This window comes from Trichoderma virens (assembly GCF_000170995.1).
Source record: "Trichoderma virens Gv29-8 chromosome Unknown TRIVIscaffold_5, whole genome shotgun sequence".
NCBI classification, from domain to species: Eukaryota; Fungi; Ascomycota; class Sordariomycetes; order Hypocreales; family Hypocreaceae; genus Trichoderma; species Trichoderma virens.
In genome coordinates this window covers 515,595-537,564 of record NW_014013744.1, presented here as the reverse complement: position 1 = coordinate 537,564, position 21,970 = coordinate 515,595, and the positions used below count along the sequence as shown (strand labels likewise).

General features: G+C 49.2%; 7 protein-coding genes across 7 annotated transcripts; 4 read left to right on the top strand and 3 right to left on the bottom strand.

Moving 5' to 3' along the window:
* Positions 1-937: 937 nt before the first annotated feature.
* Positions 938-2,394, top strand: TRIVIDRAFT_64161 (uncharacterized protein; the record flags this gene model as incomplete). Its single annotated transcript, XM_014102149.1, has 5 exons — positions 938-1,018; positions 1,089-1,382; positions 1,446-1,734; positions 1,787-2,080; positions 2,144-2,394. The coding sequence occupies 5 exons, from the start codon at positions 938-940 to the stop codon at positions 2,392-2,394; spliced, it is 1,209 nt and encodes a 402-aa protein (XP_013957624.1).
* Positions 2,395-2,592: 198 nt separating this feature from the next.
* TRIVIDRAFT_220664 (uncharacterized protein) lies at positions 2,593-4,483 on the bottom strand (the record flags this gene model as incomplete). The annotated part of the gene is made up of 3 exons (XM_014102148.1): positions 2,593-3,384; positions 3,460-3,711; positions 3,764-4,483. The coding sequence occupies 3 exons, from the start codon at positions 4,481-4,483 to the stop codon at positions 2,593-2,595; spliced, it is 1,764 nt and encodes a 587-aa protein (XP_013957623.1).
* Positions 4,484-5,592: 1,109 nt separating this feature from the next.
* Positions 5,593-7,039, bottom strand: TRIVIDRAFT_147207 (uncharacterized protein; the record flags this gene model as incomplete). Its single annotated transcript, XM_014102147.1, has 3 exons — positions 5,593-5,661; positions 5,741-5,843; positions 5,898-7,039. Coding segments are annotated over 3 exons (1,314 nt in total), but the record flags the coding sequence as incomplete, so codon positions are not given.
* Positions 7,040-9,007: 1,968 nt separating this feature from the next.
* On the top strand, positions 9,008-12,444 carry TRIVIDRAFT_220662 (uncharacterized protein; the record flags this gene model as incomplete). The annotated part of the gene is made up of 2 exons (XM_014102146.1): positions 9,008-9,283; positions 9,415-12,444. 2 exons carry the CDS (start codon positions 9,008-9,010, stop codon positions 12,442-12,444), a joined length of 3,306 nt encoding a protein of 1,101 aa, XP_013957621.1.
* Positions 12,445-13,015: 571 nt separating this feature from the next.
* TRIVIDRAFT_178848 (uncharacterized protein) lies at positions 13,016-14,757 on the top strand (the record flags this gene model as incomplete). The annotated part of the gene is made up of 2 exons (XM_014102145.1): positions 13,016-13,451; positions 13,524-14,757. The coding sequence occupies 2 exons, from the start codon at positions 13,016-13,018 to the stop codon at positions 14,429-14,431; spliced, it is 1,344 nt and encodes a 447-aa protein (XP_013957620.1).
* Positions 14,758-14,773: 16 nt separating this feature from the next.
* TRIVIDRAFT_178845 (uncharacterized protein) lies at positions 14,774-17,552 on the bottom strand (the record flags this gene model as incomplete). The annotated part of the gene is made up of 7 exons (XM_014102144.1): positions 14,774-15,392; positions 15,464-15,470; positions 15,532-15,624; positions 15,702-15,740; positions 16,094-16,606; positions 16,661-16,940; positions 17,005-17,552. The coding sequence occupies 7 exons, from the start codon at positions 17,331-17,333 to the stop codon at positions 15,355-15,357; spliced, it is 1,299 nt and encodes a 432-aa protein (XP_013957619.1).
* Positions 17,553-19,552: 2,000 nt separating this feature from the next.
* TRIVIDRAFT_147517 (uncharacterized protein) lies at positions 19,553-21,835 on the top strand (the record flags this gene model as incomplete). The annotated part of the gene is made up of 1 exon (XM_014102143.1): positions 19,553-21,835. One exon carries the CDS (start codon positions 19,553-19,555, stop codon positions 21,833-21,835), a length of 2,283 nt encoding a protein of 760 aa, XP_013957618.1.
* Between the last annotated feature and the right edge of the window lie 135 nt (positions 21,836-21,970).

Genomic DNA, 21,970 nt, shown 5'->3' with positions numbered 1-21,970 from the left:
TCATGCATGGGCAAGTAATATTAGGATTTGCGTCTGTTTAGCCTGCCTAAGTGCAATGCGTGGATGACCATCTTCCAATCCTCTGGCTATACATAGCAGTAGCTCCAAACATGCTTGATGGTTGATAGCCGTCTAATGCAAGCTATGCTTCCAGATAAGAAAATTCTATATTAATAGAGGTCCATATCAATAAGCCTCTGGCGTATCCTGACGGCGTTGTCAATCCGTTCGCATCAAGAGCGTGCCGGGGCGAATAGAATCTACTCCTTGCTGTCTCCAGCATTTACCTGTGGTACTCTACAGAGGGCACTGCCATTCACAATGCGCTGTCCGTCCTCCGGTTTGACGGGGACGTCTGGCCGCGCGCAGACGAGCTTCTCCGAGAACGCTGGATCGCAGCCCGAGGCAATCCTATGAGCCTTAACGAGGACGCCTGGAAGCTGTTCTCCATGGAGCCCAAGAATTGTTTTGACCGGGAGCTACCTAGCTATGGTGGAAACAAGACTGGTCGTAGCACCTGTTTGTACAGAATTTGACGTCCACGAAGCTTGGGACAAGTGAGATACGAAGCAAAGATCCTTGGCGCCCAGAAAGAGATTGTTGGCGGGCAAAGGCTCTATGGATGTGGGTGAATTGTCCTGCATCCAAAAGACGGGACACCGATGCATGTTGGACGGCTTTGTCCCTGAAATGTCATGTAGGTAAAATAATCGGATTGCCCCGAATACGTCGGATCGTACTGTAACCTCGGATTCAGCCGAAAAGTCGGATCAAAGCCGGTGGCTACGCAAATGATAGCCCCCTCTTGACTATAAAATCATTGATACGGCCTATGATATCTAAATCAACAACGCAGCCTGTATCAGAATTTGCCATCTACTATTCTACTCTTTGAGTGACTCTACTCGCCTTTCTAGTGTGCTTGTATATAGACACAATGACGACCGCCACAGTTCCACATGTTATTATTATTGGCTCAGGAATCACTGGCCTCCTGATAGCACAAGGCCTTAAGAAGGTATTATCAATATTTAGCCCCTTCTTCTGTGCCGTCATGATCCCATGGTTACTAATAACTCTAATAACAGAGAGGAATATCCTATGCCATTTATGACAAGGTGGATCCGGCCACTCGTCCTCGAGATTGGAGCATGACTATCTTCTGGTCTTTTCGACACTACCCTGTCCTGCTCCCTGAAGAGCTCAATAGCCGTATCCACGAGGCACAGTCAAAGCCGTACTATCGCCCAACAGCGGTCGAAGAATTGGTTGTCAGGAACTCCGAGACCGGCGAGATCTTGAAGAAAGTGAACTCTCCTTATGCCATGAGAGTGAATCGAGTGGGCATGAGAAAGCTCTTGCTTAATGGAATCAACGTTCAGGTATATTTCGTGATTTGAAATTTGGTATTGCACTAGAACCTTCAACATTAACCAGCTGCCCAGTATGATAGGGAACTCATTGACATCGAATATACGACTGATGGCGTTATCGCCCACTTCAAAGATGGGACATCTGACAAGGGCACCATAATTATTGGTGCTGAGGGCGGACAGTCTTTAATAAGACGCAAGCTTCTTGGCGAACTTGCCATGCCAGTGGCATATCCAGAGGTCGAGATGGTAAATATTAATGTGAACTACACTCATGAACAAGGCAAGTATATTGCAGAAAATACAGCTCCGCACATCGACTATGGAGTTCACCCCAAGGGAATATTCTTCATCATTATCCGTAAGATTACTCACCCTTCCCCCGAAGAACCAAGATTAATTACTTTAACCAGTCCGGAATGTTGGAGATAAAGATGACTATTCAACATGGACATTCCATTATGTTATTACCTACCCCAAAAAGCTCACTGGCACGCCACTTAAAGGGAAAAGCAACGCTGAGCGTGTTTCCATTCTGAGGTCTCTTGCCGATGACTTTGCAGAACCTAGACAATCGGCCTTGAGGTGGCTGCCAGATGACTTGGAAGTCCCCGACGATTCTGTCAAGATGTGGAGCCCAGTTCCGTGGGACAATCATGATGGTCGAGTTACTTTGGCTGGAGATGCAGCGCATGCGATAGCATTCTGTAAGCGAAACAGTTCCCTTTGACCAGTCTGACTGAAAGGTACATGCTGACTTGTTATAAAAGATCGTGGACAAGGTCTTAACAACGCGACAACCGACGCCGCACACCTTGTCTCTGCCATAGAGAAAGCTACTGCTGGAGAAGTGACGATGGCGGACGCCATAACTGCCTATGACAAAGAAGTCATCGCTCGGGGCCAAGAAGAGGTTGCGCTGTCTCAGGAATTGGCTCAATCAATTCTTGACTGGGAGAAATTTTTGGAAAGCCCCATCATCAAATTCGGCGGAAATATTCCGAAGGAAATGTCGAACTGAGAGCAGCTACAGGAGATGGGAAAGCTGCTGAGTTTTGATGCGTTGCTAAACGCAACATTTTAGTTAGAATTGGAGATTCAACATATCCAGTATTTCACATTTATTGTTATCGTTCACACTGAGGTCTCAAGGAGTGCTTGTGAACCACATCTCTATCTTGAATCTGTTTCTATCCACTTGTGCATCCCAATTTAGGATCTAGGCAGTGTCTGGATCTGCCCACATGGGCCCTAATTCATATTCTGGTAACAGAAAATGAGACAAGTCGACATCGCCATCTACATCCTGAAATAAGCTGATGTCAAAGTTGTCTAAAACCGGGTTAGGAGTATCGGAAGGCGCCATGGGTAGGAGACCAAGTCGATTGCAGAGAGAAAAGACCTTTGCATATTGGAGTTTCAATGGCTTTGAGGATATAGTGGTTGACTTAAGGAGATTCAATGCGACTGCAACAAATTCACGCGCCTTGGTAACGATATCACTGTCCACTTTTCCCGTCGTGAGAGACGATGATTGCTCTTGAGACAGTACACCTAACAATGTCCCAAGCGCCGTGGTTAGGAAATAGTTGTATTGCATTTGCTGCAATTTGTATATGTCGGTCCCAGTAAACAAGTCTAGCAGGATCTGAATACTGTCGCATGCGATGTTGATAGCCATCGCCCACAAGTCCAAGTTAGCAGCTTCTTGCAATCGGAGAGAGTAAAGTGCCGGTCGAATTAGTATGAGGCGTAGCTGATTAGCTCTCAAGTAGAGCAGTGTATGGACATGGCGGGTCCTTTTAGCATCGGCTTCTTCAATATTAGACTCCAGTACTTCAGAAACATGTCTCTCTTGCCATTGGTTGAGATGGCACTGAAAGAATTCGAATGATTCTCGCCATTCTTGAGCATAATGCGACAAGTCACCAAAGACATTGGAAATGGATTCGCATATTCTGGAACCCAGGCGACAATAATCGGCCATGGCTGTTAAATAAGGAGAATTACCCTAAAGTTGTGCCGTTATTAATATTATACTTCTTTAAAAGTGAGTATGACAGATGGAATATCGCTCCGCACGTACCGGTAAGGGGATACTATTGTCAACATCTTTATCTTGTATATGCCTTGGTAGACCAAAAGAATAGCTGAGCTGGCAATCAAGAACAAAAGCCGTCCAAAACATGTTTATTGCCGTGTTATATTGACCCGGTTCCTTAAACATGCTCATCATCACTTTGCTTTTATGAAGTCCAAATTCAAGGATCAGACGAGTAAGGTTGCCAGCAATACGCCAGGCGAGCCTCGGATTGCTCTTGACTGAATGATATATACTCTATTCAATGTCAGCGCCGGATAAACAGGAGGATTCATAGTACAAAACGTACGACTAATATCAGGACATGCAGGTCGCCGATTTCTGCAGTGGCAGCCCAGATCGTATTGCCTACATCGTGTTGTATACTCGCATATAGTTTTTCGGCTATATCTTCATGATCACTGCCCTCCATAGCCATAGCAATAGCAAACACCATCTTGATGACATTGAGGTCACTGCGGCTCATTTGATCCACCAAGGCATCCTGATCGAGCGAATGCGACTCTGCTGCTAGAGTAGGATAGAGTCTTCTGACATGTCGCATCAAAGTACCAATAGATAAAATAGGATGTGTCACGCCCACTAAGCTATCATAAAGGTGCACTAGATGGACCGCCATTTCTCCATCCATCTCCTCCAAGGAGTTCAAGAGCGAGTCGTTCTGGGGGTTTGCCGTCGTTGCCGTCGAAGGCTGGTTATTTAAAATGTCTTGATTATTTTCGCAGTCACGTTCAATGATAATCTCGCCATCCAGAGTTGAGTATGTCTCTTGTTCTGTGCTCCCGATCCCACTGCCAATCATGCCTACTGCAGGCCCATAGAAGGTCATTCCGGTAGGACCACGGAAAAATGGAAGCAATTGCTTGTATGATATGGCCACAGAGTGTTGTGTTATGCTGAAAGGTATATGCTCCTCAACTTCTCTGAGGAGCCTCTTATTTGATAAACCCCTGTTGCCTCCGGTCCTCTCGAGGAGCAAATCAAGTTTTTCTGACTGAGATTGGACCATCCTCGTCAAATCTGAGGCCAATGCAGCACTCCTATATTATTTAAGAAGACTTTTAGTATATTAACCTCGTAAATGGGCAATAGTCAAATTGAACCATGGTATCAATACACACCAGGCGGAAGGGTGCTCCTTGTTACTGGGCACCTCGGCCGGAATATTTACGTCGCCATTGTTTGTATAAACAGCACCAATATTATGCAATCCTGCAATAAAAGAGTGCCGTAATGTATAGAAACATTCTTCCGGTCGTTTTTTCTCGCATTTATCGCATGGCTTTTTGCCATTGCATCGAATTTTTTGCCTTTTACATCGTTCACAGGCTTGAAACACGTGCCGATTCCGCTTCCGCGTGAGCCGGTTGGCGCTGGATTGAGGAAGAGACAACTGTCGATTTGTAGATTTCTCCATAAGGCCATGTAAAATAGAATAGATACTATATAATAAGTATTGATTAGCAACGTAAAACTGCTATATTACGGCCTGGACGAGGTAGAGTAAGGTCCAATTATTATACACCGGTTTGTCTATTTTTTAATAATTCTCCTGTTCGTGGATGACAGTTACATGACAAATCCCAAGCGGGGCAATATGCAGTTGATTAGTCTCTGTCAGATAGACAGGGTACTGTATTGGACGACGGTGCTACTTGGTCCGTGGCACAGCGTTGCATGCAGCACGGGGTGCCATAGATTGTAGGAGGTTGCATGTACATTGTTTTTGGCAGTTATAAAAACCATATCAGATGATATCTTTTCCTCCTTGCTTGCATGTTGGTGAAATTCTTTGGCAAGGTTTTCAAGAATAGCACGGTTGATGGATGACGGGCGATGCTTCATCCATTTTCGAAACACCGAATATTTATACCATCAAGTAAATAGTGCCAAGTTGTCTCCAGTTAGTACTCCTTTGATTCCTGTCTGAAAGACCTTGTATATAGTTCTGAGAATCTCTATCACATCAGCGTTACAATACTAAAGCTTTGTGTGATACTAGTCTCTCATCTATTGGATTTTATGTCTGTTTTTAATAGTCATCTGAAAGAATCCAAAAAGCCTTCACCAATTGAATAAACACAACAACAATACTGGATTAAACTACAATTTTGATGACTACTGCCTCCTCCTCCTCCTCACGGAGAGCTTGTATCCGATAGGTGGTGGCGAGACGTAGCTAAACCACTGTAGCCGGGCTCACGTTAGTAAAAGTACTGCATCCTAACGCAAGGATTGCCTTGGTCAATAATTAGGCAGAACTTACAGGGTTCTGAGGCCGAGGATTTGCGTCAGGCTTGATGTCGTACCGCATCACGATCTGCGACAAGAGCAGCTTGAGTAGATGGTTGGCAAAGAAGCGGCCAGCACTGTTCATATGTCAGCAATTATCATTTGTCGAAAAGCCATTGCTGTTTGTTTACCAAGCATATCTGCCATGGCTAAAGGCGAGATAAGTGTCACTAGTTGCTGCAAATTTGAGCCCCGTTGTCTGCGCTTCTGCTTTCTCGTCCAAGAATCGGAAAGGATCAAACGAAAAAGGCGACTCTCCTGGATATACCTCCGCGTCGTGATGCAAGCCGTAGCTCCCAATTCCAATCTTTGCTCCATACGGGATGTGTTCTCCTGTCGGGAGGTCAACGCCCTCCTTGGCAACGACCACCTTGATGATGCCGTGGGCGAACCCCCAGAGGCGGAGACTTTCAGTCATGACACTGTCCATCTTCGGCAACTTGGACACTTCTGCTCGAGTCCAGCGCACGGAAGGATCAGCATTGTCTGCAGCGGCGGCTTCTTGGCGCAGCTGGTCCTGAATACTGACGCTCTGAGGAGAGTGAGCGATGTCAATCAGGACGTTCTCCAGAGTGATGCCCTGGACCTGAATGGCAGCCCAGTTGAGGATGGCCAAGAGCTTGCTGCTGTGGCTCTGGGATCGACACGGGTCATCATTGCGACGATAGGCCTCTTGCATGAGACGAGACAGGAGATCACTTGGTTGGTCAGGATTTCTCTTTTCATCATCTGCCATGTGGCCAAACCGTCGTGCGCGCTCTTGGATTATGGGATTGACACAACGGTCCATACGCTTGAATTGCATCCAGTCGTACTGCGCCAGAAGAGGGCCCAGGAGCGGTCGAAGAGGTTTCGGTGTCAGCTGGGCAAGAAGAGCCTCAAGCAGGATAAACTTTGCAAAATGAGTTGAGCTGGCAAGATAAGTCGGGTCCCGGCATAACGGCAGCCCAACGTACATGCGGCTGACAATACGGCTCATGAGCTCCAGGCAGACGTCCAAAAGCTCAACCTCTCTCCAGCTTCTCGTGTCATCGCCCCAGAGGTCGTTCAAGGCTGCTTGGATCTCCTCGATGACGTCGTTGGTCTTGTTATTGAGTTCTTTGGTAATATCTTTAATGAGGTTGACCACGAATGTCCACTCATTGTCATCGGCAGCAACGCAGTTTAAGAACGTGTGTTTGGCCGCGAGAAACTCATTGTTACTCTCACGCTGGCTGAGCACGCTTGCTGGCTGCTTCATTAACCAAGGTAGATTCTCTGGTGGTAAGATGACTTGATGCCCAGTGAAAATGTCAGGGAGGATGTAAGGCCGTCCCTTCTTGGAGTACTATTTGGCAGCGTTAATTGGTATACTAGAAGGGTATGGAGGGTTGATTCTTACGTCTCGGTGTCCAGCCCAGAGGAGAGTGTTAACCTCAAAGACAGAGCCAAGAGAGGCTCGGCCACGAGAGAAAAAGGACCCATCTGAATTGGCAAATGCCAGACTTGTTGGAATGCCCTGGTACGAAAAGACACGATACCACACGTAGTAGATGCCACCCAGAAGGCCAGCAGCGGCCAACCAGGGGAGAAGAGCCAAAATAGTAGACATGATTCCTGAAATACTCTAGCTATAGAGTCTGGGATGCTTGGACTCAAACTTCTATCATAGCTGGGGAACTTTGGGCTTTTCATACACACACATGGCATTCAGCTCAACGAATGTCCTTCTGGGAAAAGGTGTTGGATCCAACATTTCCAGCACAAATAGATCACGTTCCATTGACGCCACATTGCCAGCGGAATTGCCGTGCAAATTTCGATGTACTATGACCGAAGTTACTAACCTGAAGGATTGCCATCCTCCTTGGACTCCCGCCCCTTTACGGCTCTATGTATAGGCGCTTATAGAGCTTATGGGACTTATGGGGCTTGCAGGGCTATGGAAAGGAATTAACGGTATTGGCCTTCGGTTTCGATTTCCTAAGCTATTCGAAAAAAGATGAAACACTACCAAACTGGCAAAAGATCCTACTGTCATGGCACACAACGCTAGGCTCAAGTTTTAGTTAAGGCGGGTGAGATGGATTCAATGGAGGATCACACTTGTCAATGACTCTGAGACAAACTCAAACCAATCAGGCATTTAGCAGTGCCCCAGCAATACTTACCGGGATCTTCCATGGCTCTCAGAGGATCTCTAGTTTTGCTAAACGATAACGAAGGCAGTAGGATGTAGACGTGACAGGCAAGGGAGCTGAAGGATCGTAATGGGTCGATCCGACAAGGGTGTTTCCAGCCTATCACGGCCAGGGCATCAGAATCGGAACGGGGTCATGAAGCTAGGAGAAGAATCCTTCCTGATTAAGCACCAGCAATCTCGGCATTGACTCCGAAGAATCGGGCCAGTCATTGGTCGTTGATATGTCACTGCGAAGGCACCACAACTTCTTCATTTGCTGACAGCTGTAGGATCACGAATACAACGCTGCGGCCCGTATCTTTACTATCGGGTCGAGGAATGCAATATTCCATCTCTCTCTCTTTCTTCCATGCATGTATGAAGCTAATTAGCCGGATTAGACGTCAACGATGATTACAAACATTCTCGTATGATCGAAGGCACGAAATTTACCAACTAGATTGTGTGCATATGTAGACAAGTCATGATAAATTAGAAGAATTTCCAGTTCTATGGAAAAAAAGTCATCGCTCTTAATGCACATGCATATACTATCGGACCTATTCATTAGTCACTCAATTTTTGGACTTCTACAATAAGCCACGATCAGCCGCAGCATTACTCACAAGGGTTACATTGGGGAGTACGAGAAGGATTTTTAGCTTTCAGGTAATTACGTGTATTTAAGAGAATGCCGATCCTTCAGCGACCGAAATGGACGCCAGTGCATCTCTGTCCGTGAGTGAGCTGGACAAAAGGATGAGGCGAAGGCCTGGGATCGAGGCAGACTAGTCGAATCGTATTGAAAAGCCCGTGACTATGATATTTATAGCTCCAGGGATAGATGCTGGTGACGTACAACTTCCCTTGTTGCACATCCTGCCTTTGTTAGCATGTTTTTGTAAGTGAGATAGCATCGTGTCTCAATAACCTACCGGGAAAGTCTTCATAAACTGTCTCTGCGATCCGGTTCGAAGCTCTCAGTGGTTCAAAAGTACACTGTCTACGACACTAAATTTACGCACTGAGACAAAACCACTATCCTGCAAGATGGTTGATTCGATATTGCCCAGCCATACAATGGCATCATCATCTAAACTTCATATTGACATTTCCGTCACTCCCACTTTCTCAACTTCACTTGAACACCTGCCATTACCTCCACCGGGTGTAAATAGGTTGGTTCAAGATGTGATCAGTGATTGGGTTATTGCCCAGCCTGATGCTCAGGCTATTGTCTCAGCAACTATCAATCTCAATTACCAAGAACTAGATGAGAGCTCCGCACGATTGGCTGCGCAGATTGCATCTTCTGGAACAATTCCGGGCTCAATTGTGCCAATCATCCATGAGAAAGTAAGACAATCGTCAACTTCGGACCGTCTCTCTCGTTTTCACTTGGGGATAATATTCAGATTGTGACTCCCCAGGAAGAAAGAGTAGGAAGGGAGAGGAGAAAGACAATGTTGCTAACATGTTTCGCATAGTCTGCCATCACTATAGTTGCCATGCTTGCAATTTTAAAAGCTGGATGTGCTTTCACTGCGCTAGACGTATCTCATCCAATGCAGAGGCTGCTGGAGATTATCGAGGACACCAATGCCCCCATTATACTATTGTCTGCAAAGCAGGCTCTCCGATTCAATGGCATTGTTGGAGTTCCAATCCTCGAATTGTCTAACGATATTCTATCTGGTTTGAGTACCGCTGCCAAGCCACCCACACCTCCGGCTGATGTCCTGCCACATAATCTGATGTACACCATCTTCACATCAGGCAGTACATGCCGTCCAAAGGGTGTCATGATAGAGCATGGAGCTTGGCTAACGAGCGCTCTCGCTTATGGCGCCGACCAAGAGCTCAATCCTAGCTCGAGAGTTTTACAATTTGCGTCATATGCCTTTGATATGTCCCTAATGGAGATATTCACCACTCTCATCTTCGGAGGCTGCATCTGCGTGCCAGCAGAGGAAGACCGTTATGGCAGAATACAAGATTTTGTCAACAAGTCAGGCGTCAACACCCTGATGCTGACGCCCTCTTACGCCAAGTTGCTGGATCCCACCACGATGCCTGCTGTCAACATGCTGATTACCGGAGGCGAGGCTGTCCCGAGTGATCTAATTGAGCTGTGGAATCCGCATGTCAAAGTCTACATTGCTTATGGGCCGACAGAAGCCTCTATACAATCCGCTGGTGCAAAGCTCGACATCGGGACCACTGCAGTCCCGTCAGGACTTATAGGACGCCCTACTGGCTGCAATCTGTGGGTTGTCAAGGAGGATAATCACAATGAGTTTGTTCCCCAGGGCGAGACCGGGGAACTGGTCATCGAAGGAAACTCCCTCGCACGGGGTTACTTGGGTGATCAAGCCAAAACCGCGGCCTCTTTTGTGAGCATGTCCATTGGCCTAGATACCAGGCGTGTTTTCAAGACGGGTGATTTGGTTCGCCAGACTGAGGGTGGTGATATCGTCTTTGTTGGCCGCAAGGACACCCAGATCAAGATGCAAGGCCAACGCTTCGAGCTAGCTGAGATTGAAGCAAGATTGGCCCAAACTCTACCTGTGGGATCCAAGTTTTGCGTTGAGAAGACCGATTATCCCCACTTCCACAATGGAGGTGTTATTGTGGCCTTCCTCAGCGACTCGGTAAAAGTGTCTGGAAGTGAGAAGCCAGAGATTAGCTGGAGTCAAGTCGGGACGACCTTGGAAAGGTCCCTGGAAATCATGACGAATCTGGAAACAGTAATCCCGAAGCCAATGATTCCATCCCTATATTTACCAGTCTCGTTCATCCCTCTAACCACGTCTCACAAGACAAACCGCACCGCCTTACGAGAGTTGATTACATCTCTGAGCTCTATTGCTGTACAGAGACTCCGAAGGCCAAACAGGCCTGAAGGCGAATCCAGAGCTCTATCAGCTGAGGAGTCAACTCTGCGAGATCTATGGGCGTTCGCTCTGAACTTGAATCCAGAAAGCATTAGGCCAGATGATCACTTTATTCAACTTGGAGGCGATTCAGTTACCTGCATCAAACTGATTGCGGCTGCTCGCAGTCGCGGAGTTACGCTGACATCAGCCACTGTCCTTTCAAATCCAATCCTGTGCGACCAAGCTCGACTCGCATTCAGCTCCGTTGCTGGAAACCTCGAAGAGGATATCCCTCCATTTGGGTTGCTAGGGAGTCGCTCTCAAGAACTCCGCGCAACGGCTGCTGCCATTTGCAGACTGCCAGTTGAGGAAGTAGAAGATGTCCTGCCCATGTCAATCAGTCAGATGAGGTGGTATGGAAAGACCTTAGTGAAGCCAGGCGCATGGATCGACCAGTACCACTTTCAGCTCCCCAACGACGTAGATATTGTGAAACTCCGTTCGGCTCTCAATTCCGTCGTGGAAGCTACCGATCTCTTACGAGCAAGGGTTCTTGCCACCAGAGATAAGAAGCTTTTTCAGGCTATCATCAAGTTTCATCCAGTTCAAGTCATCGATGCCAGTGATACCTTGGAAGAGTATCTGAGCCGGGATCTTGAAACTCCCATGGGCCTCGGTATGCCATTGGCTCGTTTCGCTCTCCTTCACCACGCAAACTCTAGCAAGGTGTTTGTCTGGACGATTCATCATGCCATCTATGACGGTTACTCTCTGCCAATGCTTCTTCAGACCATTCAAGATTTCTACCACGGCCTCAAACCAGTTCCGTTTACTCCATTCAACCGTTATCTCAAAGGTCCTGAGGAGAAGGACTTGGTGGAAGGAGAGGCATTTTGGAAAAACTATCTATTACAGGCGTCTTGGACCAAGTTTCCCGTCTTACCACCTCCCGAGGAAACGTCCCCTCCGCAGATGGGCAGACTCTTGAGGACCTTGAAAGTCGTCTCGAGACAAGGGCAATATGGTAACTCCGAGAGCGCACAGTCCGCCACCATGGCAAATGTGATCCGCGTTGCATATGCTGCAGCACTCTCACATTATGCGGCAGATCGTCCCCGCTCTGTCCTTTTCCTAGAGTCTCTCGGTGGTCGGAACTCAAGCCTGGTGGGCATTGATCGCGTCGCCGGACCGACCCTCCTTACCATCCCTACGAGGTTGGAATTACCAGGTGCCCGGTCATGCAGAGATGTTATACTTGAGGCACAGACATCACTCATTGACCGAATGAAGTTTGAGAGCTTCCCCTTGCCCCGTCTCCTGCCCCTTGCGCCAGCCCTGGAGCTGCGTAATGTTCTCATGATAGAGAACGAGGCGTTTCTGATCAACGGGGACGGAAATGACCTATTTGGTAGTGGAAAAGAGGAGCTGAAGCTAGAAGAAACTGAGGGCTTGCCAATGATATTTCGCTGCACTGTTCTTCAGGGCCAGTTGGATGTCGACATAAGATACGACAGCGCCATCATTCCTCACGGGGAGGTTGAGGCTTTCTTGGGAACTTTTGAAAGAGTATTTGAAGAGTTATGGCATGGCGATGGAGCTAGACCTTTTGATGTTGTTGCTTCATCCTGGATTATAAGATAGCTGCCTGTAGGAGAAGACCTAGATTCTCGTGAGCAGCCGTATAGTTTGGATGCTGGTCATTAGGACAGTATAACGGCAGTAGCCCTGGTAGCGAGCAACCTGGTCTATCTCATGAGGTTTTCTTAATTTTGTAGGATTGATAAGATGACAGCTAGAGGTGTTTATTGGAGAGAACTTCAATCTAGGAAGGTTGTTTGTTCATATAGCAGTTTGACGTGGCTTAGTCATTGATTCTGCAATCTAAGTGCCGGGATGAGATGGTGAGTATAACGTCTGTTGAATAATTCAACGTGCAATAAAGAGCCATTAAATCATGGTTATATAATTAAATAAAGTATAGAAAATATTGAATTTCAAATCCAAGCCTCAATAATAGTACCCGTCTCTGTTACTCCGTAGTTCATCCAAAAACATTCAGCATGCATTTCCCTAGAGCTTCAGGGTAGGCTTATTATGTAATTTTTCGGAACCACGATTTGTATCCGAGGTCTTTCAACTCTACAACCAAAACACCCGAGCTTCTGTTCCGACTTTTCGCGAACTTGGCTCTTCTCCTCTCTTTGTCCTCCGTATGGCGGGCGGTCGCAAGTCCAAGGCCGCAGCACCGGCTCGTCCCCAAAACACCCTCGTCGTCGACAATGGCGCCTGGACGCTGAAAGCTGGCCTCGTCTGCGGCGGCTCGATTCCTGAGCCTCGCGTGATCCCCAACTGCCTTGCGCGCGACCGCTCCAAGAAGATTTACGTGGGCGCCGAGCTCGACAAGTGCCGCGATTTCAGCGAGATCCAGTTCCGGCGGCCGGTGGAAAAGGGCTATCTGGTCAACTGGGAGGCGCAGAAGGAGATTTGGGACCAGGAGCTGTTTGGCGACAAGGCAGAGCTGAAATGCGATCCTAGTGAGACCCGGCTTATGCTCACGGAGCAGCCGAATGCGCTTCCCGTGCTGCAGACCAACTGTGACCAGATTGTCTTTGAGGAATACGGCTTCTCAAGCTACTACAGAGGGATTGGTATGTTTTGCCTGTGGCTGACGGAAGGAGGGTGAAGTCAACTGGCTTATACTAACATGCTCACTCTTCCAGGGTCGACATTCAATGCCTATCATGACCTGCAGAGCCTCTTCCGCACGCCGAAAGATACCCTCACGGCCGCAAACACGCCAGCTGAAATCATGCTGGTTGTCGACTCCGGCTTCTCGCACACAACAATCACCCCTCTGCTTGGCGGACGACCCCTCCACTCAGCCATTAGAAGAATCGACATTGGGGGCAAATTTCTGACAAACTACATGGCTCGCCTCATTTCCCTGCGGCATTTCGACATGCGCAACGATTTATACATCGTCAACGAGATGAAAGAGGCGTCGTGTTACGTCTCCGCCGACTTCAAGGCCGATCTGGAGCGCACGTGGAAAGGAACCAGGGGAGAAAAGCGCCAGGATTACCTATCCGGAGCTGGCATTGTCAAGGACTACGTCCTGCCAGACTTCCATACCAGGCATAAAGGCATCCTCCGCGAATATGATCCGGCACAGCATACAAAATCCAAAAAGCTTGCTGCCATGGGGGAATCAGAAGAAGACGTCTTGACGCTACGAAACGAACGGTTCACCGTCCCCGAGCTCATCTTCCGCCCGTCCGACGTGGGCATGCGGCAGCCTGGTCTTGCAGATGCCATTCAGCAGTCTCTCCACGAGCTGCCCATTGGTCTCTGGCCGGGGCTTCTCGCAAACATTGTCGTGGTGGGCGGCAGCTCTCTGTTTGACGGCTTCATCCAGCGGCTGCAAAAGGAGCTGGTGCAGCTTGTTCCTGACGACTGCATAGTTCGCGTCGCTCGCCCTGCTGACCCCATCACTAACACCTGGTACGGAGCAGCCAACATGGCAAACCACCCGAATATCGACAAAGTGGTCGTCACGAAGCAGGAATACGAGGAGCATGGCAGTGCATGGATAGCCCGTAGATTCTCGACAGGCCTCCTGACATCCTGAACAAGGGAGAGAGACCCTTGGGTGCCGCAGTGTCTCTGATGCCTGGTGTTTACACTGCAGAACAGCAGGCTATGTGTGAATTGCGGCGCCCTTGGCGCGGGATGGACATACATGACTACTCGCTATGATTGGATAAGTGCAGCGGCTGTGTTTGCAAGCGCCAAGAGAACAATGTCTATCCTGAGTGCGAGTTGGAATGGTTGATGTGTTACATGTGACGAGATAAGACGTTGCAATGTGCCAGAAGCCGCTTTCCGACAGATTCTTATTCTCACAGCGGCGAGTTTCCGATCAAATAACTATGTGGGAATTGTTGCCAAGAACTTACCCCAATACTGTCTCGGCGAACAAGTCAAATCATGAAACTGCCAAGCAAGACCTACGGTTAGGCCGAGACCCATTATCATACAATCTACCATGCGACACTGCAGCAGAACGAGAACGAAGCTGCGACCACAAGAAGAAGAGGGGATATGCAACCAAGAGGAGCAGTCATTTGGTTCGATTTCAAAAGGCTAGGCTAGGTGCATCCAAAGAACAAGCCCATCATACCCGAAATCACACCCGGCCGGCAATTCCCATCAAATCACTATATGCGGACCTATCAGATGCGTCTATTGAACTTTAATCATAAAGAGTATGATATGACGCGTTCGTGATTCCGGGCTCTTCGGCGCGTTTCGGTATTTCGGCATTCCTCTAGTTGATTGTACTCGTATGCATAGCGCTATCATCGGGAGGTCATGGTACCGTACCGGATATGTGTGCGGGCGAATATGGCTTGCAAAGGTGAAAAGAGAATCGCTCATTGTACTCCATACGCCGTCATAATTTGGGAGTTGTGTACCCAAAGTTAGGGGGAGAGTTTCCGTTGATTCAAGGCATTAGGAAAGTGAGGGGAGAGGAAGAACGGCTCATGTCGATCAAAGACGGCCCAGGCCTCGACCCCGGGACACACACCCTGCATCACTGGTTAGCACTTTCACACTCCATAGCCTGGTTATATCAAGTCCAAGAGGGGGTGAGCTTTACAGTCGCACTGTTGTCTGCTGCGTTAGCAATCCGTGAATTCGCTCTTTAATTTGCCAGGGGGAGCTTACATGGTTCATTGAGCATCCTTCATTGTGAGTAGTGCAGTATCCAGCGCAGCACTTTTTGCAGACACGCTGGGTACGGCCAATGCAATCATCGCACTACGGGTTTGGCCTCAACGTTAGTTCTCTCCTGTATAGAAGGAATAATCACGGAGGGAAGCAGGGGTAATGCTCACATTGTTGCCGCATTCCCAGCAGCTCTTCGACACTCGCGGCTACACAGTCAACTATTAGCGGAATACTTCTCCCAAGATAACAATGCATTGTGATGACGATGATGCCTCCGCCTCTTCTGCGGCTGTAGCACCCAAGGGTCGGGGTTTGGGACAAACGCTGCGTACAAATTCGAGAGGTCTGTCTTCGAGACTGGCCTGATCGGCTGGTCCAATCCATCCCCGGCTCGTTATGTCGCAGAATTTAGGGTTTGACTACGATTTCCTTTCTCTTCCTGGGCTCGAGCGAGTGCACACGAATGACAGAGACCGTTTCGTACCTTTTTCATGGTCGGAGTTGCGAAATACAATTCGTCAATGTCATTGACCACGTTATCGTCGTCAACAATGGTAACCTGCGTCTCAAAATGGCCCCCTAAGCTCTGGCCGGGGAGCACATAGCATGATTCGCACCACCATTTGTCGCAGCCAGTGCAATATCGCTCGCGGATACAGTCCATACATCGAGGCACAAAAGAGCTATATGGCTCCCTAGGGTTGACCGCCGCTTTAAGGGACGAAGAAAAGAGAGGCAGCGGTGCTAGCAGTGGCAAGTTGGCAACTGCGCTGCTATTCAGGCGAGTAAGTCCTTCGGGAGCTTCGTGGCAGCTCTCACAGCCAAGGAGAGCATGAGTAGCCACGGCCCTAGCGCTATCAAGATCCGATCCGCCCTTGTAGGCCGGCGAGTTGCGGTGTCGCGGCCCTTGGCAGAGGACAGCATCAAAGGCGATAATGCCCTGGCAGGTAAACATGCAATCGGCCCACTCCTGGCTGACGGATCGAGGCAGGATGCGGCCCTTCTTATGCCACCAAGCGTCGCCTTGGTGCTGTAGCGAGGATGCCAAAGCCATCTGGCTCCTTTGATTCCACTCTGCGCTGATGGATGCTCTGGATGGATCGGATTGCTGTGCAGCAGCCAACACGTCCCTGGGGCCGAAGACATAGAGCGCCTTGAGACTGGGAGAGCCAGCTCGCCGGGTTGGGCGGCATGCATACTGAAGTGTTTGGCAAAGCTTGCGGTGGTTCAAGTTCTTGACTTCACGAATGGACAAGACGCGAACGTTGAATCTGGCATCATTGATGATTTCATGACAGAGCTCCGAAGTCACAGAGAGCCCGTCAAGAACCAGAGTCTGAACATTGTGCAGAATATTCTGTCGCCCAAGGGTTGAGAAGATGCCCCTCAGCGGGCCGGAGTAGAAGCTGTGGAAAAGTGAGCTTAGCATCGTATGACATGACATGATGCAGGAAACCGCCATGCACTCACTCATCTTCGGTGACATTTTCATCTAGTTGAACATTGCGCCAGACCTCGCCTCCATGATCGATCTTGTCAATCTCAAACTGGACCGCCTTGACGTGAGAGAGATCAAGATGGCGGAAGGCTCCTGGGGTCTCTCGGATGAGGGCTCGGAAAGCTCGGCTTGCAGCTGCCAAGTTCACAACACTCGACACGGGCAAATAGGGGATAATGTGGCTCAAGATGAGAGAATTGTGGATGGTGTCATAGAGGGTAGTGGCTTGTTCCTCCGTCTCCGTCGTCGCCAATAGTTGGAGCTCTTCACGCGTTGGGTCGTCGACGGTAGCTAAGCTCATGTCAGGCTACCTAGACCTCGTAGAACAAGAGACTTCGCGGGCGATGGGAAATCGTCGCAGGCGAGGCAAGACTGTGAGGTCGCGGCCAAGTGAGGCCAGCACGAGGAAAGATGGAGGAAGAAATGCTATGCAGATGCCAGGTGGGGAAGGATTTGGGGAAGCTTCCTTGTAGCTAAGGTTATGGTCTAGAGAGAGAGAGATAGTGGCTGAAAAGCTTATAGGCTTCTGAAAGTAATGAGAGACCAGCGCTCAACGCTCTTCTCATAAAGCAGACAAAATATGAACAGAACAGTGGGAGTGATATGAGTGTTGGGAGTAGAGTTTTGGCAGATGGGAGGCCAGTGATATATGCACTAGATGCCGCAGTTGGTAATATGGTGGTTACTCAGAATGGATGCCCTACCTAACAGACGTACATAGAAAGCATCTCCTCAACTTGATTAGAGCGTTTGTACCCGGTGGGCACACGTGTTATACATTGGTACAACCTTGTTTATAAGCAGTAAGACAATCTCAGATTACACGGCAGAAATGCTGTGCTGAGACACAGCTGCCGCCAGTCAGACTGGGCGGTCTGATACTTACTCGCACGCTGCGTGAGCTGTTGGCGCGCATGGAGCGAGACGTGGCCGACGCTTGGAACCATCTGTATGGGAGGTGAAATAACTACTGCCACATCGAGTATAGACCTTCTCGGCGCCTGGGTTATGGCTAGCTTGGCTAAGACAGGGCAATCTTGGACTAAGACGACACCTTCACCTTATCAGACTATGGTGGCCAATCCCAACGCACGGGAGATTGGGGGCGCCGTATAGCGAGATGGGGGGTCTTGTCGTCCTGCCCCAACAACAGCTTGTAGGTGAGCTCCTTTGTGGTTTTTCAGCAGCGCCAGCGGCGGCTGCGTCGACCGGACTGGCCCAGGCGAGGCGAGGTGAGCCTAAAAGGAGAAGCGCCGAAAGACCGAAGCAACCTCCATTCGATTAAATATTAAACAAATTAGTAAATTCCTGCGGATATGGATCATCGGCTGAGATGGAGGGACTGTTTGTGGCGAATGGGCGGCCAAGACGTAATGCGTTTATGTAGTACTCTCGGTAGGTATGTAACGTCCCGAGAGATTCGTCATTCTGGGAGCTCCCACCATGCACGAGGTGGCATAATCTGGCTGGATCTTGGGAGACGAATCCTCCTTACATAACAAGCTTTGAGAACAGCTCTCGCCACCCAAACGCGGTTACCCCACAAAATCTCATATCCCTCCCCTGCCTTTGGAAGAGCATCCAGAGCTGCATGAGTACTTGTACAGTACGCCGTGTCCAGAATCTTGCAGCGTGGAGTGCGGGGTCCCTTGAGAGGAACAAAGGAAGAGCACCGTTGACATGTATCGTGTGGTTGGGCAACTGGAAGATTTCCATCTTCTGTTCTTTCAGTGTAGCGCGCTTTGGTGGCAGCGCTGGCTAGACTGCAGGACGTGTGCCGTGCCAGCCAGACCAGTTTCGCCCACGAGCGCGCCCGGCCCCCTCTTTGATGTCACTTTCATTTCAACTCAAGGGTCTGCATGCACCGGAAGGGCGGAGCTCTGCCGTCCAGCATCCGAAGTGATGAGCAAGATCTCTCGACGTGGGGGAGAGCGTTGGTCTCACAGCGGCTCATTCGTTTTGCGGGGCAACTTGGCATCTGTACTCCGCAGATGCCTCTCCTAATCGTTGTTAGTCAGCAGCAACAAGCCCCAGTGACATTTTGAGCTTCAATTTGGCGAGTTCTCCATTTGGCTGTGTGTCTGTATTGCAAATGGCATTTCTAATGGGTCATGATGTTTGATGAATTGTAGGTGCTGTACTCAGGAAAGACCAGTCATTACCTGCAACGAAAGCATCACGCAGATTGCACGTGATCTGGCACGTGCGCTTACCTGATACTGCAGAACACCAAATCCGTGCTTCGTAGAATTGCACGGAATGCTGACTTATCCCAATTGCCCCTCTAGGCGCTTCTGGCCGCGTCTTCCAGTTGTCGCCTTCGCAATGGCGTAGGTAATCCAGAGATCTATTTTTAATCGTTGATATTGCGGCAACTAAGAAATGGAAGCTATTTGTATTGATCAACCTCCGTGCAACTGTGGCTCCCTGGCTTCGTCCCTTTCTTTGGACACTCTGCCCATCTTCTCCTCTCATAGCAAAGAGCTGCGTCTGGGCGTAGCATAATAGTATCAAGCCAACATGGACGAGCCCATCTCTCTTCGGTGGTCAGACACGTTCGCCATACTCCCTCCCTCCGATCCGATCTGCAGCAAGCTTCCGGGAGACAAGATCATTCTCCCTCCCTCTGCCCTCCAGCAGCTGCTCTCAGCTTCGTCTTCCCGAGCAGCAACAGGATCTGCCAATGGTAGCAACGGTTACTTCGGCTCTAGCTATCTGAGTAGCCAGTCATACGGACAAGAGACGCAACAACTTCCAAATCCTCTCATATTCCGTCTTGTTAATCCGAAGAACCACAATGTGGTGTACGCCGGTATCAGAGAATTTTCTGCGCCAGAGGGAACCATTGGGTTGAGTTCACTGCTCCTCGAGGCTCTAGCCATCGACTCCGATGATTACGTGCAAACGACCCCCGATGTCATAGATATCGAAGATCCTGAGAGCTTGGAGAGCAAAAATGCTGCCTCGGGGAGCAGCAGGATAACTGTACATGCTGTAGAGCTTCAAAAAGGAACATACGTACGGCTGCGGCCCCTCGAAGCTGGGTATAATCCAGACGATTGGAAGCCCTTGCTGGAACGTCAACTGCGGCAGAATTTTACAACATTGACGAAGAATACAGTCATTCCTGTTCAAGGCTCTCAAGGAGAACATTTCAAGCTCTTAGTGGATAAGTTTGCGCCGGATGGTGACGGCATCTGCGTAATCGATACGGATCTAGAGGTTGATATTGAAGCTCTCAATGAGGAGCAAGCCCGAGAGACAATGCGCCAGATCATTGCCCAAGGGCAGTCGGGCGCTTCCTCTGGCAGTTCCAAGGGCGGTGAGTTGAGCATTTGGAAAGACACGGAAGGGCAAGTAGTGCCTGGTCAATATGTCGATTATACGCTTCCGTCATGGGATCGATCACAGGACCTAGTCATCTCCCTAAGTGGGATTTCTGATGCAGATGGTCTGGACTTGTTTATTACACCGAAATCGCGCCAACAGAGAGCGTTACCTCGAGATTCAGTTCATGTCTTTGGGGATTTTTCACCGGCTCAGCATGACACCAAGTCCATCGTGATATCACCAACCAATGTCGAGCTTGAAGATGCGGAGAGCCTCCTTATATCGGTTCACGCCTACCGGGATACTGACTCTGGTGCGGCGTCGACCAGTGCAGCTCCTTACACGTACACCATTCGAGCAAAGACAGCTTCTCTGAAAGAAAAATCTACCGATGAACCCATGGAGCTCGACCAAACGGAGCATTCTTCAGATGAGGAACAGTGTTCAAACTGCTTACAATGGGTTCCAAAGCGGACCATGGTTCTACACCAAAACTTCTGTCTGAGGAACAATATTCTCTGCCCTATTTGCAAGTCGGTCTTCAAAAAAGGCTCGCCCGAATATGATGCCCACTGGCATTGCAGTCACGACGAGGCTCATGGAGATTCAACGCTTAGCAAAACCAAACACGACCAGGTGTTTCACACAGACCGGAACTGTCCAGCTTGTGAATTTTCAACCAATTCACTCTCGGATCTAGCACGCCACCGCACAAGCGTTTGTCCCGGTAAAATTATACTCTGCCGATTTTGCCATCTTGAAGTTCCTCAAGAAGGCGACCCCTTCAACCCGTCACCCGAGGTTGTTCTCTCGGGAATGACAGCTCATGAATTAGCGGATGGAGCCCGTACTACGGAGTGTCATCTGTGTGACAAAATCATTCGTCTACGAGACATGGAAACTCATCTAAAACACCATGAACTCGACAAAGTGACTCGATCTAAGCCCTCAGTCTGCCGAAATGTTAATTGCGGAAGAACACTATACGGTGTTGGGTCGAAGGGCCAGATTGGCACGGCGGGCTCTCAAGTTAAATCCCCGGGCAACGACATCGGCCTCTGCTCATTATGCTTCGGGCCCTTGTACGTCAGCATGCACGACCCCGACGGCAAAGCTCTACGACGAAGAATTGAGAGACGATATCTTAGCCAGCTGATGGCGGGGTGCGGGAAGCCACATTGCGCAAATGAATGGTGCAAGACGGGACGGTCCAACACTGGCCTCGAAGCCAAGGGATCGTCCGCCGCGGCCGCACTTCCCCTCGTCAAGCCGTTTCTTCCAGGAGCTCTTGACGCCTCGCAACCATGCCACTTTTGCGTAGACGAATCAAGCCAGACAGGCCGCAAACTGGCAGAATTGGTGGCGGCCGAAAAGGTCTGGGATCTAGAGTGGTGCGTTGCCGCCGCTGAAAACGAAAAGGCCAATTTGGATAAGATGAGAGATTGGCTGCAGGCATGGGCTCCTAGAAGATAGATTGGTGATGGAATCATAGCATAGATATAGAGCGTTGAGAGCTGCTGCATAATATTGCATGTCATTGTGTTGGTCAAAGATACCCCGGACAAAGAATCTACCAAGTTAGCTTAGCATCCATATAATAATAGACTC